At 41.0% G+C, this 19,919-nt stretch overlaps 1 protein-coding gene across 4 annotated transcripts in view; it reads left to right on the top strand.

Annotated features, from left to right (window-relative positions):
* Window positions 1-16,584, top strand: part of lrp8 (low density lipoprotein receptor-related protein 8, apolipoprotein e receptor) — a 158,891-nt gene extending 142,307 nt beyond the window's left edge. The window contains exons 16-19 of one of the 4 annotated variants that reach the window (XM_018690820.2): window positions 573-965; window positions 4,736-4,804; window positions 7,976-8,148; window positions 10,198-16,584. In XM_018690820.2, the coding sequence (XP_018546336.1) occupies window positions 573-965; window positions 4,736-4,804; window positions 7,976-8,148; window positions 10,198-10,236 (674 nt within the window). In that variant the 3' untranslated portion in view covers window positions 10,237-16,584. Of the gene's footprint in view, window positions 1-572; window positions 966-4,735; window positions 4,805-7,957 lie in introns of all 4 variants that reach the window. The other 3 variants (XM_018690819.2, XM_018690818.2, XM_018690817.2) reach the window with 3 other exon arrangements.
* The last annotated feature ends 3,335 nt before the right edge of the window (window positions 16,585-19,919 follow it).

The raw sequence follows: 19,919 nt of genomic DNA, 5'->3' as shown, positions 1-19,919 counted from the left end.
CCTTAAGACAGAACATGGTCACTGAGCGTACAGAAAGAGAGAGAGAGACAGACAGAGAGAGAACATTTGCACTTCCAATTTTTGGACTTCCCACAGAAATTTCTGCTGAGCACTTATTAAGGTTTGATAAAATGGCCTCTTACATTATGATTGTCTGGCTCTCTGGGTTATGTCTCTGTCTATTTTGGACCAACGATAAAACCTTGAAGAAATGAGCTTGGAAACCCCCAATTCAAATCTCTTTTTTATAGTCATTCAGTCGTCTGACAACACAAACAGAAAGGTACGTCGATGTTGACCTCTGCATGTGTGTTATATATGATATTGATGCACATAAAAAAGGTCAGAGGCAGAAAGAAGGTAACAAAAAGATGGATTTTTAAAAAATATTGACTGCAGTTCTTTCTAAAACTAGGCACTTGGGAGCATGTTGTCATCTTTTTTAATTTCCTGCTACATGCTGTATATTGGTGCAAATACCACAAGAAGTGGAACCATTGTTGTGACATGTTTTGTCAGCTGCGAGAAAAATCCCTAGTGCTAATGATTTTTGTTCTGTTTCTCTTGTGCAGTTCGACCCAGAACAACCACAACAGCTGCTCCAACCACCACCACCACCACCACCACCACCACCACCACAGCTCCCACCACAACCACTACAACAAGCACTACAACAACTAGCACAACTGTTAGCACCACCACAACTCGTCCCACCACCACTATGAGCACCACCAGCACCTCTGCTGCTACCACACTCAGGCCCACACCCAGACGCCTGACAACAACAGCTTCTCCCCCGAGAAGCACCTCCACCGAACAGCCTCGGACCCCGGCCGCCACAAGTACAGAGACAACCAGTTTCAGCAGCACAAGTCAGACATCGACATCCACGCGCACACCTCTGTTAGCCCCAGTGGCCCCCAACAGCATTCAGAGAGAGAGCAATGGAAATCTCTCCCACAGAGGTAAGGATCATGGTGAGCCGAGTTGGTGAATAGGAATGTGAGTTTGTGTGAAGTGAGTGTATGTATAATAGTGTGTGTGTTCCTCTGCGTGTGTAATGCTCCACTGCCATTGCTACAACTACCACCTGCCATTAAAGCAGCAGGGAGCCCAAAAACCAGTACTTACATCATTTTCCCTCCTTTCTCTGGCTTCCCCTCTCCATCTCTCTGTCTGACCATTTCACTATCTACTGTATGTCATCTTTCTTTCTGTGCCTTTCCCTCTCGCACACACACAACTACACACACTCAATGGTGTATCTCTTGGTCTGCTTGCTGTTGGTCCCTCATGAGCAGCGTGTAACAGAGCTGTCAGAGCTAACAAACGACAGTCCCCTCCATTCTTGCCTTCCACCTCTCATCACTCATCCTCGCTTTCTGACAGCCTCTCTCCCTCTCTTTGTCTTTCTCTCATCCTCTCTCTCTCTCCTCTCCTTCACACTCATTCTCTAAAAACTGGCAGCATTTTTTTGTTCTTGCACCAGTTAAGCTTTACTGGCGCACCAGAAAAATACTACTTTACAGTTTGTTGCCCAGACAAACAATGACAGCAGAATATAACAGCAGTAACAATGGTTTTACAAAGCCACGCTAAGACTTAAAATTGTGTTTGGAAGCAGAAGAATCCTTGATAGCACTGCAAAGCAAAATTGATAAACCACTGTGCTGCACACCACATGCTATGTTGTAATTTTGTTGTAGAAATTAGTGTTTTCAGCTCTTAGATTTTCTAGCCTTTGATACAGTACATGGAGACATTAACATGAGATAGATGTAACTGCCAATTTGTCCTCAAGTCATTTGTTCTTTTTAACAGTAGAAAGATAACAAGAATCCTCTAAATGAGTTGCTTTTTTCAGCACTTTGCTCTTAAGGATGATATTTAGAGTTCTTTTAATGAAAGAAAGTGTCTTGAAATGTGGATCTGTGTATTTGTTTTTGCATCTGCTGATAGCCCCAGTGCCATTTTCGGACTAAAGCAGGAGACTTAACAGTAAAACAATGGCAAAACTGACTGATTTATACACTAGAAGAATATTAAGTAAGTAATTTCTGATGTTAGAATGACAGAGCCTACTCCTCAGAATAAGAGATGGAGTAGAAGATAGTAGTGGTTGGGTAGTGAGAATGATTGTGAGCTGCTGCACTGTGTTTGAACTCATATTTTACAATATTGCATTTACATCAGAGACATTTCTCATTATACCGAGAAACCAGGAGAGCAAGGCTTAAGGATAAAAAAGGTATACGGAGGGAGAGGAGCAGGGAAGGATGATGAAAGTGTAAAATGGGTGTAAGAGCTGGAAGGAAAGGAAGACAAAGAGACAAGAGGAGGACAGGGAAATGAATGAGGAAAGAAAAACTTAAGGATTGTTAAATAAAAAGGGTACAGTGAGAGACAATAAAGACACCATAGAGGAACAAGAGTGAACAGGGAGCAAAAAGGAACATGACAGTCCAGCTTTTGAATGGGGAGGAGGGGAGTTTAAAAAAAATGACACGCAGTTGGGAGGAAAAACAGCATTTACAAGGATAAGAAAAGACAGGATGGAAAAGAGGCAGGAGAGAAAGTCATTTTCTGGGAATTAAAGAGAATGGCTGCTCCAGCTAGTCTCATCACTTTTGGGGGTCTGGGTTTTTCAGACTTACCAAGAAGCAAGAACATGTTTCCTCTAGTCTCTGAAGTTGTCAGCCTCCTCGCCACACCACAAGTGCTCCAGATGAGAGGTGGAGCAGACACGGTTGAGAAAATGGGGCATGAACAAGACACGTCTCCAAACCCACGGGCCATGTGTCATAATTTTTAACTCAGTGCACACTGTCAAGTTTGCCGGCATCAGCTGTTACACATGTGCAGTGTTACAGCTGGCGTAGTGTGGCAAGGAAGAGCTGGGAGTTTCACAGAAATAAAAAAAGATGAAAGATAAACAACAGCTGGTATACAAAGCTCATACACATCTATATACAATTTTAAACCTTCACTTTTAATGCCAGTAATTATTCAATCAATTCAAGCTTTAATTTACATTGGACATGCCTAAAAAGTACCATCTTCTGCATTACTAATGTACAGTAAGTGATAGGGGACAAAATCCACAGTGCTCATTCTGTTCAAAAATGCAAATCAAGTGAGTGACATTTCAGAATTATTCTTTGTAGCACCAAGTTGTTAGTACCATCCCACCACCACACCCCAGCACAGAAACAGTCTGTGGAATCTATAAAAGACTACAGCTTGATTTGACGAACTGAACTGCTGAGTTCACCTCAGATAAACTTAGGAATTTTTGCACAGAACAAGGACCTTGGATTTTGTCCCATGTTATAATTGGATACTTTAATGGCCAGTGTAAAGAAGGATGAGTAATTACAGCAGGCAGAGACTTTCTCCATATTGGCGTGTGAGTATCGTTTTAAGACAGACAGTGTATGCACTTAATATTGGGATTCCTACATGATACATTGACTTAAATATTATTTACTGTATATGCTGTAGGTAACATACACATTAGGATAGTTGTATTTAAAGATAAGGGATATAAATAGGGACATTTCATAGAGGCAGACAACAGCAAATTTCTTTTTAATTTAAAATCCCTCCAGCAATAATAGCCTTAATGAAATTGAGACTTTCCTCCTCTTTCTTTCTCTCTCTGCCTTCACTTTCCAGAACTGCCTCTTTCATAACTGCTACTTTAATAAGATTCTATTAATCCACCTTTTAGAGTCTTAGGACCCATTGGATGTCACTCATACTTAAAGAAAGGCTAAATTCACTTCTGCTGACTCAGGACTCAGACGCTTCACTGCTGAAGATATAAAGCGGTACAGCAGGTGATACTGACATCGTATCACCTGCTGTACCCCTTTATGTCTTTGTCTGTATCTGTGTGTGTATGTGTCAAAATGCAGTTTATTCTCTATGTAACTGCCTTTATGAGATCAAATGTATTTCTTAATTCTTTGTCCCATCAGTCACATCCCATCTGTGCCTTTTTGTCCATGCATACAACTACAGTCTCTTTCTAGAATGAGCCAATCAGTATGCAGGGCCAGCGCTGTGATCTCTTCTGTTAATCTTCCTCGCTAGACTTCATTATAGCCATCTGATCACACTTTGGCTAATGGCTAGCCTGCTGCTAATAGGAGTGCTGGGAGCAGGATTAATGTCAAAGCTGCACACCAACCTGTTGGGGTGAGAGTTGAAGGGGAGTGGGGATACGAGGCATGTCTAGAATAAATGTATAGCTGTGTTGTGTCGTCACACAATATGAAGACATTCTGTAGAAAAATAATGATTCGCCACACAAGGTCATGTGTTTAAGGAAACTCTTAAGGTCACCCAAACTCTTGCAGCCTGTTTTCAACCTCAAGTCAATAATGTATTGTTTCCTAAATCCAGATTTGTTTTTGAATGTAGTATTAATCCAAAAGTCTGATGCATTCCTTGCTGAAATTGCATTTGTCTCCTCTTAAAAAGCATCTCACTGCATTTATATGGCATGATATGATTCATCCGCATTTCATTTTCACATCCTGGTGTCCACAGTCCAAAGTGAAATCAGATGGATTCTCTCTGCCCATATATTATGTAAATATGTTTTCCAGCATGATGCTTCTCAGATGCAGCAAAGTTCCTTTTCTCTCTAGCAAGGTCTTTGGGGAGGGTGTTTTGGAACAGAACTTTTTGCTTAGTTTTACTTTTTTCTGTCTCCTTCTGTTCATCTCAGCTGCAAGTGATCACTACCTCATAGGTAACAACATCACAGTAGCCGTTCTGGGAATAGTCATTCCTATCGGTGAGTACTCTTCACTCTCTCGTTGTTGTCTTTGCTTTCTGCCTGCCTGCTTCTCCCTCCTCGCTTCTCCGTCTCTGCTTGTCGCTCAAGTCCTGCATGTTGTGTATGGACGTGGTATTTTATCTGTCTGACTGTATGAGTGTGTGTGTGTGTGTTTGTACCTGCACATGTGTGTGTCTGACTGAATGATTTTACTTCCACTTAACTGATTAAAATTAAGATGTTTTAGATTTCATTTGTGTCTTTAGGAACATGTCAGCCCTGCATCAGTCACAGCAGTGATGTTTGAGCACAAAATAATAATTTAGTAACTGAAATGTACTGAGCTGTGGTATTATCCAACAATAGCCTCCTGGCCAAGGGCTAGAAAAAGCCTTTATGGGCCAATAGGTTCATTAGCCAGCAATGGCCAGGCCTTTGTAATGTGCATATTATGTCACTAATAATGTGTATTTGAGCAAATGGAAAATTCAGTTCAGGTTTTTCCATCACATTTGACCAGCTGTTATGGCATTAAGCTCATGTTCCCACTCTGATCATACAGTATGCTCACAGTGCAATCAGTCCTGTGCTCTGACCCATTTCTGTGACCCAGTGGACTTAGAATGGGTTACACAGTTGCTGGAATCAGTTTGAGAATAAGAGGAAATATCAAAGGACTGAATGGGGGATTAATGAGATAAAAAAAAAAGTGTTTTTGGCTTGGAGCAGTGGGAATTTCTGACCTGGGAAATAACATTATTGTCAGTTTAGGGTGAAAAAAAAACTACTATCAGGCCACCACACCATACCATACTAATAAAGGTTACAAAGAGAATGCAAGTTCTTACAATCGAACCAGCTTATTAAAGTTAATCTATTCTATTAACTCTGATTTAAATTAATCTAATTTTATGGAAATATGTAATACTTTCATTCCTAACCTAACAGCAAAATCAGCTGAATGTGCAAATGACCTTATAGTAGCAGCATATGTCATTAATTGAGATCTCTTTCATCCCCAGTATTGAATACTCTGATAAGCTATGGGAGCTCTAAAAGATCGTAAAGAACTTTTTTTTCTCTCTTCATTCTCAACAATTGAGATATCAGCTCATTTAAACAACCCCAGAGACTGTTAACGCTTTCCGCTCCATCCCCCATTCTGTCCTTCTGCTGTTCACTGCAGCCATAAATCCCCCCATTCTGCATATTTTGGCAGCTTTGAAACATTAATTAATGTGGCGGTCCACCAGGGCCGGATTTCTGCACCCCATTTCTCCGCTCAGATCCACTAATGCACCACGCCCACCCATAGGTTCCGCAAGGGGAAACAGCCCAACAATGATTATCAGTGTTTAGCCAAAGTCAGGCTGTTATTCCGCTCTCTAATTGGAGTGAAATTCGCTAAATGATACAAAAGCTGATGTTCATTTAAATCAGCGAGATTTTTTTTTTTTTTTTTTTTTTTTGAAAAGAACAAAGGAGGATCTGGGGTTTCCAGCCCAGTCACACAGGGATCTCAAGTGCCTATCCCACAAAAGCGCAATTAGATGGGGCTTACACAGCCGATGCAGACACATGTATGGATGTGGGCATGCATACATCATCACACCCCACACACACTTGTGTTTTTCTCTCCTCATTCACACACCTCTAGTTTGGTCTCTCTCACACACACACATACACTCATACATTCACTATACACTCACAGGTCCCTACAGGACAGCTAGGCAGTCATGCTGATGTGGTAATGAGAGGAGAGAGACAGAGCTTATCTCAAATCCTCCAAACCCCCCCCCCCCCCCCTTCCCATTCTTTCTCTCCTGTCCATTTTCCTCTCATAACCCCATGCAGAAAACACCAGAGTCAGGCCGTCTGCAGATAGTGTTTAATTTTTTAACCCAGACAAGTGCTAAATTATAAATCAGCGCCAAAACGTAGCACAAGCATAAAATGCTGATGGCATTAAAGTAACCTTGCTGGACTTTTATTCAACAAACCTAAAAAGCCTAATCATTGGCTTCAGGACCTGAATGCTACAAGGCTTAATAGAAAAACCTGTGTAGTTCAGTCTTTGTGCGTGCATGTATTTGTGTTTGAGTGTGTATGTTTGTGTGGAGTTCACAGTGTGTGTGTGACAGTGCATGCAGGCATTCATTATTGTAAGATGTGCATGTGTTTGTGTGTTTTTGGTCATTCTGTAAGACTGAATAGATAGAATGATAGAATGTATGTATGCAGTATGGAGGCTCATTGTTTCAGTTTTTTTTTACCAATTTTGTATAACCAGATGTTTTTTTAAGTAGCTGATGGGTTTCCCATGATCCTGACTCGTCATGTGATCATTCATCTACAGTTTAGTTTGTAGATGGATGCCTAAATAATAGCTACACCTATAAAATATATGGCATTTGCTCTGTGAAACAGCACCTCTGCTCCTCTTTTATGATTGACATTTTATATCAGACGTGCCTTTTTTTTTTAATGTAAGCGGAGGTGGTCTTTGATCCTGGCAAGGTGGTCGATCTCCACTTTAAAACTCTGCAGGAAACTGATTTTCAGGAGAATTTTATGTCCTCAAACATCACAGACTTTCTGCTGCAAGAAGATGCTGATTAACACGGCTTAGCTACAATAAACAAGGTCTTCTTGTTGCAAGCACTATTCAGGAAATTCTTCATGTTGCAGCAAGTGAAGAGAAAACTTGGCCTTAAAAGTAATTAAAAACAAAATTATTATACATTATACTTATTACATTGAAACAGTGCTTGTGCTGAAAATATCTATAGTCCAATTTTCACTCAGAATTTTGGAATCACATTTTCATATGTTTATTTAAAACAAAAATAACATGATAAATTCAGAGGTTTTTTATTTTTGTTTGTTTGCTCTCTTTAGTTCATTTTGAGCCACTGAAACCACTGCTTCTTTACTAAACTATGTGCTCAGTCCACCACTTATTGCCCTATAAATCTTAGAGGTCTGCATGTGATTATGTATGATTTTGAAAAGTCAAGTCAGAAAATAATGAGCCCCCAGTACGTGAAGTGAAGTGTGCGAGGTGTGTTTGTGTGTGTGTGAGAGAGTGCTTAAAGCGCCGCTCTGTGTCCCCTGGGCTGTGTTAACGCTCCCGCCGTGTGTTGTTGTTGTGTGTGTGTTAAACACATGCAGTCCCTATCCTTGCCACAGTGGTCATTGGATTGCTCTGCACCGGCGGATACCTGGTTTGGCGCAACTGGCGGCGCAAGAACACCAAGAGCATGAATTTCGACAACCCCGTTTATCGCAAGACCACGGAGGACGACGACGATGAGATCCACATCGGCCGGCACAGCGAGTCCATCGGTCACGTCTACCCAGCAGTGAGTGGCAGCCACAGTCAGCCATTCATAGCGCTTCCTCTAGGGGGAGGCATCACAGACAGCAACTCTCACTGGTACTCAGGGGCGCCGATGCTCTCCAGCGGCAAATGAGAGAGGCCGCAGAGGAAAGGAGGGAGTTTGGAATATTTGAGAAATGGGAGGAATGCGCTGGGGTTTGGAAAAGCCCAATTGTTGTACACGTAGGCCTGGTGGAAAGAAAGAACAGGCTTGCACACGCACACGTCCACACCTTCTCGCATCATTTTTGCAGCAATCACTGAAACCACCAATCACATAAGCCCTTCGCCACAACACCATGTTCACATCATTCACCTCCATAGACCATAATCATACAGTACATACATTTGTCAATGCCACATCCTGGCCGCCAACCTGCCACCCCATTTATTTGTACATTGTGTTAGTTTTTCTAGTTGTTGAGGTGTTTGTCCTGTTACTGGGAGACATGTCTTTTAATAGGCCCCCATGTTTCTTGACAAAACTCCCCACATAGGCACATATTATCTTTTGTTCACAGAAGCAGCTGATGTGAAAGTTCTGATTTTTTTCAACATGGTCACTGAACAACATAAAATATGTGCCGCAAGGTAGCATGTTTGTCAAAGAGGAGTTTTGTGGATGTTTCTTCGTTATGTTTTCTGCTAAAATGAAAACAAAGGACCACCCAGACATTAGAGCGCCACTGAGGCTTAAATAATTACTGTTGTCTTGATGCAGTGCAGTTCATACAAAAGATGGATGCATACAGTGGCATCTGCTTATTAGCAGAACACAAATTATTTAGTGTTGAGAAAGACAACTAGCTTTATAGTCACATTAGAAAAGTTGACTGAAAGAAGAGCAGAGTACAGGACCACAGCACTCTGCAAATAAACTGGATTTTCAGAGTGCACAATAACATCATGACATTCCTTTTATGTGAATTTTAGTTTGTCGTTACAGTATAAGTAAGACATGAAAGATAAAAAGGGAGCACAAATCAGAACCAAGTACAGGTCAAGATGGAATTTACCTCCTGTTCTGTTTTGTGTACAGCTGCAGAAACCATGAATCTCCACATCATGAGTTACAAACTACCTTGTTGATTTCCCATTGATGTAAATGCATTTTTGAGAATCACTTACAGAGCGCAAAGCTACATTTTCCACAAGCTCGGGAGACAATGCCGGCTGTGATTTGCACTCAAATGCACTTAAGTGTAGAGGGCATGTTTCATCAGGACACTTATGACATTTATTGAATATATTTGTTGCTTTAGGTATCGCAGAGCAAGCAGGGAAGGGCAGCCAAAAAGGATTATGGAGTGGGGCGGGGGGTGGGGGGTAGAGTAGCGCTTTGATCGGTTGGCATGGTAACACAGATTTCTTTGTGTTGCTCTGGAGAGAAAGGAGGCAAAGAATTCTGGGTATCACTGGCATGATGACAGGCTGACACACACACACACACACACACGCACAAAACAGGTGCACGACTGAGTCATATTAAGATTCAAGGTCGCAGTAACAACCGCCCTCAGTGAAAGGCTGGAGAGAGAGAACTACTCTCTCTCTCTTGTCTCCACATTTTATTATTTACTTCTGTACAAATCTCTCTTTTATTGTCTCTTCATCTTTTTACTTATTTTCCTCCTCTCCTCTCCTCTCCTCTCCTCTCCTCTCCTCTCGTGGCAGTGTGGCAACTCAGACAGCCAGGGAAATCAGGTTGGCATTATGTGGGCCAGACATTCGCAGCCGTAGGCATGCATCCTGCATTCCTTGCATAGAAAGAGCCAGAGAAGGAGGGAATGAACAAGGGGGGGAAATTGGAAAGAGGTAAAGAGGAAGGTCAGGAAAAGGAGGGAGAAGTGAGGGTTTCAAGGATGAGAAAGACAGTAGAAATATATGAGCCTGCCATTTCTTTTCCTGGGTTCCACCTAGACTTGAATCTGTCGCTTTCTTCATGCCAGTCTGTTTTCTATCACAATTCTCTCTCTTCTTCTCTCGTTCAGCAGCCCACTGTAGTAACAGTCTTTTTATCTGCTGTTTGCAGCGCGTGGCACTCAGTCTGGAGGATGATGGCTATCCCTGAGGGGTGGGATGCAGCCTGCCCTCCCCCAGTCCCCATCCTGGCCCCTCCTCTCACCACAGCCTCTACACCACTACAATGAGGCCAGTACAACGCAGAGGAGAAAGAGAAGGAGTCCTCATTTTGCCTCCCCTTTTTAAGGAGCAGGGATGAACATGTACATTTCATATACCCCCTTTCCTCTTCTACTTTCTCCACTGGAGTAACAATACTACCACTACTAGCCACTATACTACTTCCTTTAGTGCTAGTTATCAGTTAGTATCCTCTGCTCCACTCCTCTCTTCTCTCTGCCTCTTGTTAGTAGTAGTGGTGTATTAAAATGCTGCTTGATGATTTTGTTCAAACTAACCTCATTCGGCTGTCTCAGTGCACATTGTAAATAGAAGGCTGCCTGGCCACCGTACAAGGGGAAAAAGCCAGCATGCATTTATTTTTAATTCCTCATATTTTGACTCTTTATTTATTTGTATGTCTTGTGCTGTTGTAAATATGGAATCAGCATCTCTCGGCACACAGTACTGAAAGCAGATTTGTTAAAGTTTACAAGGATATAAAGTCGTAGGCAAGGACGTTATTTTTCTTCATAATTCCCTTTACATCTTGAGTTGACAAGACAGATTTTTTTCAAGAGGGGGAATGTCATCCTTTTTCACACTCAACCCCTCAGATTCGCCCCTTGGCATACTGTATGTTGGGAGAGAAAAACTAAATATAGCCAAGGGGAAAGGAGACACAGAAAAAAACGATGGGGTTGTCTCCATGTTTGGAGGTGATTTTGGGGTGAAAGAATAAGGGAGGGTGCATCTTTTTTTTTTTTTCTTTTGAGGGGAATGGGAAGATTTGTGCCACCAGAGGGTAGCGCCTCAAGGCAAAAAAGCAGCAGGGCAGAAAAGGCAAAGGATTATGGGTAATCCCCTCTCCTGGTATCAGAGGTATGCATTCAGTCGATAATGAACTTGGGATTGTTTTATCATTTGTGTCGCAATTTAGGATTCATGCATTTGTTTCCTGATTTTCTGTAACATGGAGTATTAATACACAGAAAATATGTCATTATTTCAGAAATTAATGAGAGTGGACAGGCCTGTTGACTTTGTGACTTTATGTGTTTTTCAGTTGTTTAGTGCCTTTACATTTAAAAGCATAGCTGCACATGGTGTATTGGAATCCTGTTGAAATGAAGTATAAAAAATGAAGTATGAGAAAGCAAGGGTAACCAGGGCATCAGAGAGGTTCTGCACAGCCACATCAGTTTTATTTTTGACTGCTGCTGTTTAAAATGAAGATTCAGTTGCAACCTCATGTAGAAGAGGAGAACATCAAATATGTAATGGTCTCCTTATATATCCTGACAGAGCAAGAAACAGGAAAAGGAAGAAGATAAGAGCAAAGTGTGTTGCTTGTTTCTTAACTTAAACATGAAGTTTTTGAGCTACTGCACAAACATTAGTGTTTCAAATTGAGCACCGTCTAAATATCAGTGCCAGTGTTTCAGTGACTACACACACCATTGGTTTTTGGCGATTCAGAGCCTGATAACTGCCACATCTTTCCTCCCCCTTTTTAACAATGTAGCTGTGTGGTTGTTTGTTTTTTTGTTAGTTTTTTGGATGAGATGGTGTAGAAGAAAACACTTCTCTACTGTCACTGACTTTTCAGTGTGGTTGTGAGGAGTCCTGTTTTGTATGAACAGATGACTAATATGCGGAGGCTGACTGAGCCGAGCACTGATTTGATTTGAAAGCTGGATATGTGTAAACCAGCGTAAAGAGCTGATCTTCCATTTGCTTGCCACAGACATGATTCCAGCCCATTGAATCAGATGGAATTTATGCCCAGTGAATATCGCAATAATTGCTCATAATGTGTTGTAAAAGTGACTTACTGGAAGCAGTTATGACAGAATAACATCATAGCTGTTATACGTTGTCGTGGCAAATTTTCTTCTCTTGATGATACTTAGTCTCAACAAAGAGCATTGTGACTATGTTAAGCACACTTACAATGCATTAAATATAATATGGAGCTGTTTTTCTAACCCTTGACATACCACACTTCCACGTCTTCCATTCTTAGAATAAAAGATTTGAACAGTTTTGAATTTTGGCTGAGCAGGGCCAAGGAATTCTTTGTTTGTCACATCTTCTGTCTTTTCACAAGCCTGAAATATCACTGAATAACAAGCAAAAAAAAGGTATGTAATGCAAACGTGAATGTCTTCCAACATAGGCTCAGTATAGGCTCAGCATATGTACTCATCCAGCTAGATAGACAGCATGTGCATACAAACAAAATTATTCACAGTTCTCACTGTTTCTTGGAAAGGTGTTCTCAGTGTGGATGCTTGGGTAACCACCAGGGAGGAAGAGAGACTGTAAAAACAGACAAAGACAAAGGAAGGCAGGAAATGACTGCCAGGTTTTAGACTGTACACCATATGCGAATAGGTTTGTACTTGGAAGATGAATGGTGGGTCATTTATTTTGCTGGGTATCTGCTGATGTTGTGCCACAGTGTTCTGACACCCGCTCCTCTCACCTCCCTCAGAAGGATGGCACTCTCCTCCTCTCGGTTTATGATGCACAGTGGGCAATTTGTATCTTCTTGTATGTGACAAGTGGCGTGCTAGACAGGTAAATTGTAGTCCTCTTCAGTACGGCACTCCCCCTACGTCTATCTAACAAAGGAGGATTGAGCACAAGGGGGAGGCCATCTCCCTTCATCATAACCTTGCACAGATGAAGCAAAATAAAATGCATTACATGGTGGGAAGACTGTGACTCAGCTCAGCATGATCCTAGACTGGTTTGGTAGGCCCCTGCAGTATTTAGTTTGCAGGCTGGATTTAGAATTACCATGCATGAAACAGTTTAAGTGGACACAGCTCCATTTTGGTTTAAACTCTGGTCATTTTTTTATATTATCAGGGGGTATTATGGCTGTGAATGCTCACATTTTTTTTTTCATATAAACCTATCCTGAAGGAAAGATAAAGATAAATATATAAGGTGCCAAGAAAGATTGCCCCGTCAGATATATTTGTGAATTTAGAATTAAATAAATCACAGACCCACTGCTGGATTGAACCTTAGGCTGAGTCAGCTCTTCACTCCACACTTTCCTTCAGGTCCATGTTTGCTTCAGGTCTAATGGAGTTCCATCATACTGAGGGGTTTGCAGTTAGGAGAATAAATTGCTTATTTATTGAGGTGACTGAGCGTGGCATTGTAGAAAAGTTATTATTGCTACAGTGTGAAGACAGATTGGCTGGTCCACTCTGTGGCCACCTTGAGAGCAGCAGACACTGAAGGACACCGAAAAAGTCAGGAAAGGGGATTTCGTCATTCATAATATTTTAGGTAGTAATTGTAGTGGTAGTAGAGGACATGATTTGACCGTATGCTTTCTGATGCACCTGCCACATTGTTGTCAGTATTTACAGCGAGCATTTAGGTATTAATAAATGCTTTAATGTCAGCATCATCATAATTTTACTATGGGTCAACCTCATAAACAGCAGGCTGCAGTTATATAGAGCAGTTTGAGCACTCTGCCTCATGCTGTAGAGGTCATGTCTGAGTTTATATGCATTCAATTTATGTTATTCAGTTATTGTACTACTGTGCTGTGTAGGTGTGTGTTTCTCATTCCAGGTTAGTTAGGTTAGGGTTTTTTTTTTTCAGTCTTACAACCCAGTAGTAGCTGCTTTGAAGAGCCACGTGCTACATGAAACATGATATTTTGCACAAAGTTACTCAACATTCAACCAGAAATGTGCTGAGTGCAGAAGATTTAACTTGTTGTAATACACTGTGTGTGTGTGTGTGTGTGTGTGTGTGTGTGTGTGTGTGTGTGTGTGTGTGAGAGAGAGAGAGAGAATTTAAGAGGTCAAGGCCCAGCTGCACCAGCAGTTCGGAAGTTCCAATGTAGTGTAGTTTTAACCTAAGTGGGGATTTACACATCATTAATTTAAAACAGGGTATAAGCTTGTTCTTAGGTAGAGAGTAGTTATTACTAAAAATTTACTCCCGCTAACAAGTGTAGCCAACTTACAAAGCTAATCTTAGCTGGCTATTATCCATTTAGGTTGAGGAAGAGGTAAAGAGATGCGGCTGACACGTCTCACAAACACAACACAAAGTGTTGGTGCAACCCAGTCCCTGTTCTACATCTAAACATTCACTTTTCCTAGGATGCATTAAATACACCTGCTCAATCAACCATTATTTAGGCCTGTTCGTCTAAATATTTAACTCTCAATTTAAACTAATACATGGACAAAATATTGGGATATTCCTAACAAATCCTAATCCATAACAGGCAGTTTACTATCACAATAGGTTAAACTAAATGATGTCAAACCCTCCATGACAGGGTTTAGTCTGGAAAAGATGTTACATGTTATTAGCTGATGAAAGTGAATACTAACAGATAACTGATAACCCATTATCTAATGTAATTATATGCTGTAATTATAGTGTTCCTGATTTGTGCTCCCTGTTTTTAACTATCCTGTCGCTTGTCCTCTCTTTCCTCTGTGCACTCTTCTAATCTCAGTCTTTTACTAAACAGAGTGTCTGACCCTTGCTGCTTTAAGCTCTAAGATGCAGTGATTGCTTTCATCAACATCACTCACATCTCTCTACCGCTTCACTTCCTCATGCACTGAATGAAACTAATGCCAGCTGCGAGGCTTCAGGTCTTTCTGTGTGTTGTTTAACTACTGAACTTTAGTTTAGAGAGCAAAGTCAGCATTGTTTTCCCTGTGCACTCTCATTCTCTTGCCCTCCCATCTTCATCTTAGTCATCAACATCTTTCCTTTGGCAAGGGCTATCAGTCTTTGGGTAGACAGACACACACACTGGAGGAATGGGGAAAAAACACTGTAGGAAATAACCTGGAACCCCAAAAATAGTAAGGAAACCCCCGGAGATGAGAAAAAAACCCTTCCAATTGCAAACCAGCGAACAGGCAAATGAGCACGCTCAGCCAGGAGAGGCAGCCCCCCACCACCACCACCACCTCCGGCTACAGTTTCAGACCCCCACTGACTCCACTTGGCTGGCATTTAGCTCTTGTTGACCCAGTGACTTTCCTTCACCAACTGGTTCCTCTTATTAGCACGTGTTTTTTTTTTTGACTGTAAGTCTATAAGTGATCTGTTGTTGTTGCTCTCTCTTTCTCCTCTCCATACCATTCCCAGTTTCATATGTAATCTTCTTGATGTTTGATTACTTGAAGGGCAGTGTTCAGTCGCCTACATTTTTCTACCAGTCAGTGTAAAATGAAGGTTCGGGAGGTGGAGGGGGAGGGAGGGAAAACGATGATGGGGGGGGAGCTGTGAAATCTGTGTGAATCTTTTTATGGGTTGGAATGATGATATACAGGGATAACATTTTGATAAATAACAGTATTGTCACAGAGTTTTACATTTTACTTCAACAGTGATTGAGGTTGGAGAAAATCACCTCAAATATAAGAAACTATTGGTTCTAATTATTGCAAAACTGTCTACCTGTACTTTGTCAAAATGTTGCTGATGTGTCATTGCCTGCAAGGAAATCTCAAAAACCATTCGGGGCTCTGTCCATTCCACAGCCATACGACAGGCATTTTTTTACGCTGTTTGTTGCACAAAACTTTTCAAGAAGCCTTCTGCACTGTGTAAAGAGATAATGTTCTTAGGAGGGGAGGAAAAAATTGGGGGGAGGGGGGTGATCCAATGGTACAGTCCAATGGTTTTGAATCATGACTTGTAAATACGTTTTCATACAGCAAAAACTTTTTGATAATGTTTTAAATGTATCTGTAAAAAAAGATGTACATAAACCTCTGGGGTATAAAGGAGTGTAGACTATATATGAATTTATTTGTACACAAGAGCACTGGATTTCTTTACTACTTGATTGTAACTAAAAATTAATAATCTGCCAAAGTGTTTTTATTTTACTTTTTCTCCTGTCTATTCTGTTTGTTTTGTTTGTTTGTTTTGCTTTTTAACAGCATTGCAGAATTTTAGTGTTCATACTGTATTTAATTCTGTTGAATAGATTTTGTTGTTGTGTGTTTTAAAAAAAAAGAGGGGTTATCATTTTAATTTATTGGTGCCTTGTTTTGTGCTCCTGTATACTTTTAGTCTTTCTGTTTTTCTGTGTTCTGTGTCTGCGGGAGGGTGGGGGGTGGCAGGGTTAACTGGCGGGTCGGTGTGGGGGGGAGTTAAAAACTTAGCAACTTCTGTACTTACATGGAATATCTGTACTGTATGCCAAAATGGTCTCACTCACGTTTCTATGAAATCAAGCTGTTGATAAATATCTCTATATATTGATATATTAAATTTATAAAAACTGTCCAACCTTTAGTGTTGATGCTTTATCCTGTGTCTTTCTGTGTTGCATCTGGAAGCTGCATTTCAATACCTTTAACTTCCAAAAAAATGTTTTGATTTATTGCCATTTATTTATCTTGCTTGCCAGCACATTTCACTATCACTTAACCTAAGCTGCATGTCTTTGGACTGTGGGAGGAAGCTGCAGTACCTGATTCTCCCCAAACCTGACAGGAGGGAACCCACACAGGCACAGGGAGAACATGCAAACTCCACACAGAAAAGCCCTGTGTGAACCAGGGTTTGAAAGATACTGTTTGAACTCGACAGTGCTAACCACTGCACCACTGTGTCTCCCCAATATGTAACATTTTTAAAACTATGGTGATTAACCCCAAATGTTCTTTAATTTTATAGTTCAGTATCAATTTATTTGTCCCAATACAAAAATTACTGAACTATATTCAAAGACTATAAATAAGACACACTGGGGTGAATGATTTCTCAGGGACGCATGGGCAACTTTGGTGTCTGTATGTCCCAAACAAATCTTCCAACATTTGTTGTTTTCCTGTGACAATGGACCAAGATGACACTAGCACCCTCCTTGTTTGTCTCCTGTTTGTCTACAATGCTCAGCTCTCCATAAAACAAGACAAGTTGCCGTAAAGTGAAGGAGAATCAGAACTGAGGTGAGAGGGTGAAAATGGACTGACAAAAAAAAAAAAAGTAACAGGAGACAGGGGATGTGCGTCATCCCCTGGTGAGTTGTGAAGTGTGACAGTTCATTGGGGGTTTGATGGATGAGCTGGCGGGGAGAGCTGGCTCAGGATATGGGCGCTCTTTGGCCTGCCCATTGTTCCAGGGTTGCTGTTGCTCTTCATTGAAGATTCAGCCCTGCCTGTGCCCTGCGCTGTCATCTCCCCAAGCATTACAGAAGTCAAGGCGGCTCAGGTGGTTTCATTGAAGATTCATGATAACTGAAGGACTGGTAGATCAAAGGGTTCCAGTATTATGGGTAATGCTCTGTACTCTGTAGAAAAAGTGCATTTTACTCTTTGTTGTCAGAGTTTCTGTCAGCAAAGCAATTTATATTGTTTATAATCCTCTCCATGTATGATTGTTAAAAAGCTGTGCTAAATTAATGTAGAAGGAAGCCTTTGAAACCTTTAAATACTCCTCTTTTGACATCAAAAACTGCTGTTTTAGTTTGCTAAAATTGTTTCTATGATGTTACAGAACTGTAATCTCTCTGTCCATGAATGAATAGGCTACTTTAATGCCTTAAAATACTTTGACTGTCTTGAATTCAAAGGTACAAATATTAATCCTTAAGTCATTAATGTCTTGTATTTCAATCAGTGAAGTTTTTATTTCTCATAATAATTTGATCTGATTTATGTTTAAAAGTAAAACAAAGCATCTACACACTTTCTGCTGCATAGTTATTCCTACATTGCAGTCTTTTTGATTTAAGCTCTAGAGATTAATTTGGCACACTGATTTCAGTTCAATTCAATAGTCACGTAGAGACAGACAGATATTTCTTACCAGAATCTTCAGGGCAAACAAAACAAAACAAAAAACGACTCAAACATAAAAATAGAATCCCTAGATAGAAAAGGCATGGACCAACAAACTTTGTTAATAGTCTTAGTTCTGTGGAGCTCTAGTAGTTGATGTCACGCAATCCCGGCATGCAGCAGGCGAAATTAGAACACCGTCATATTTGGCAGGAGAGCGGCCGTTTAATTTGCGGCCCTGCAGACAACCGTTGGCAGCTAACTTGTTTCTTTGCCTGCTGTATTTATAAGAAGTGAACATGGTGGATAACTGTTGTGCCCCAGGACCCCAGGAATAGTTGGATGACAAGCAAAAGGGAGATCATTTTATCGGATTCCCAAAAATCCTGAAAGACGACAGAATTGGATTACTGCCTTAAAACATGCTAGGAGCCAGCAAAGAGACCGAGCGATGGGAACAGGAAGGCAACGGATTCTGCTTTTGTAGAGTGACCACTTCATATCAGGTAAAGAATGCAACGCTTCCTAACTTTGATATCTTGTCCGTTTTACATGCTTTTATTACGATTTATATCAGTTCTGTTTTCATAAAAGGCATTTTAGACATATGCATTGTGGCGTGGATTTTGCGCGGCTAACTTGTTGGACGACGACTGACTCAGTACTCGTGAAAAGTTCACCGGGTGCATTGTAAGGGTCAGGAGTGTTTAATTTACCGGGTTTTGCGACATAACGTTCCGTTTCCGCGGTTTTAATGTGAAGTGAATTTTGACGGCTTGAAATCGGCGCTCGGCACCATTTATTTTTTTTGTCAGCATGGCGGCGTAAACAAACCGAGTCATGTGACGGTTAGTGTGGGTTCTATTTCTAGATTCAGGTTGATTGCCGGGAGAAGCCTGACTTGAAACACCTGTTACTGACACTATGTATGTCACTCAGGTGACTTTGGCTGTAATTCCGAGGAAGGCAGCGTGCGGATATGCTGCGCTCTACAGTGACATTATAGAGCTGATTTTTTTTCTAGATATAAGTTTGGAGCTGTCCCTTCTTTTCTTGAATACCTGCCTGTGCATTAGAGCTTCAATTCTTCCTTTAAATGAAATTGATGCCCTCAAACAACAGAATGAACTGTCACAACATGAGAAGAATATCTCTCTATTTTTTTTTTTTATACTACTGCACCTGATGTTGCAGAGGTCATCAAGTTTCAGGGTCATTTTACTAAGTTAAAAACCTTTCTGTGATCACAAGGAATTGATGCCAAGTCCAGCAATGGACAGAATTGCGGCAATACACCCTCAACAAACCATGAGTTCATCACAAGTCTAACAGATAAAGACTCACGTTATCCCTCTTGGAAATCCAGACGTTCATATCCATCCACCTGACCATAGATGTGTCTCTGCACTGTGGGAAGAGACTAGAAAACCGTGAACAAACACAGGGAGAACATTCAGAATCTTCACGCCATCCACATTGCTGTACTTTAAATGTAATTTATTTTTTCTGTTCAATCCTTTACAGTCCCCATAACAGTCCACTTTCACAGCACTATGGTGGCAATCCAGCCTCCCTCCACAACAACACTCCATCTCTCTTTCTCTCTCTCTCTCCCTCACACCAGAGATTTTCCTCTCCTCTGCTAAATGGAGCTCCTGTCGGACTCTATTAGTTAACATTTGGAGTTAGTGGGGCATCCAGGTGGCTGGATGCAGAAAATCTCCTCTCTCCACCTGTCACTTAAAAATTGATAAAATATTTGGGGAGCCTGGAATGATAACTATACTTATGAAAATTATTTGGGAATAGCAGCGCTGACCTTTGTGTGATC

The sequence above is a fragment of the Lates calcarifer genome, linkage group LG17 (assembly GCF_001640805.2).
Source record: "Lates calcarifer isolate ASB-BC8 linkage group LG17, TLL_Latcal_v3, whole genome shotgun sequence".
NCBI classification, from domain to species: Eukaryota; Metazoa; Chordata; class Actinopteri; family Centropomidae; genus Lates; species Lates calcarifer.
This window is presented reverse-complemented; position numbering and strand designations above follow the sequence as displayed.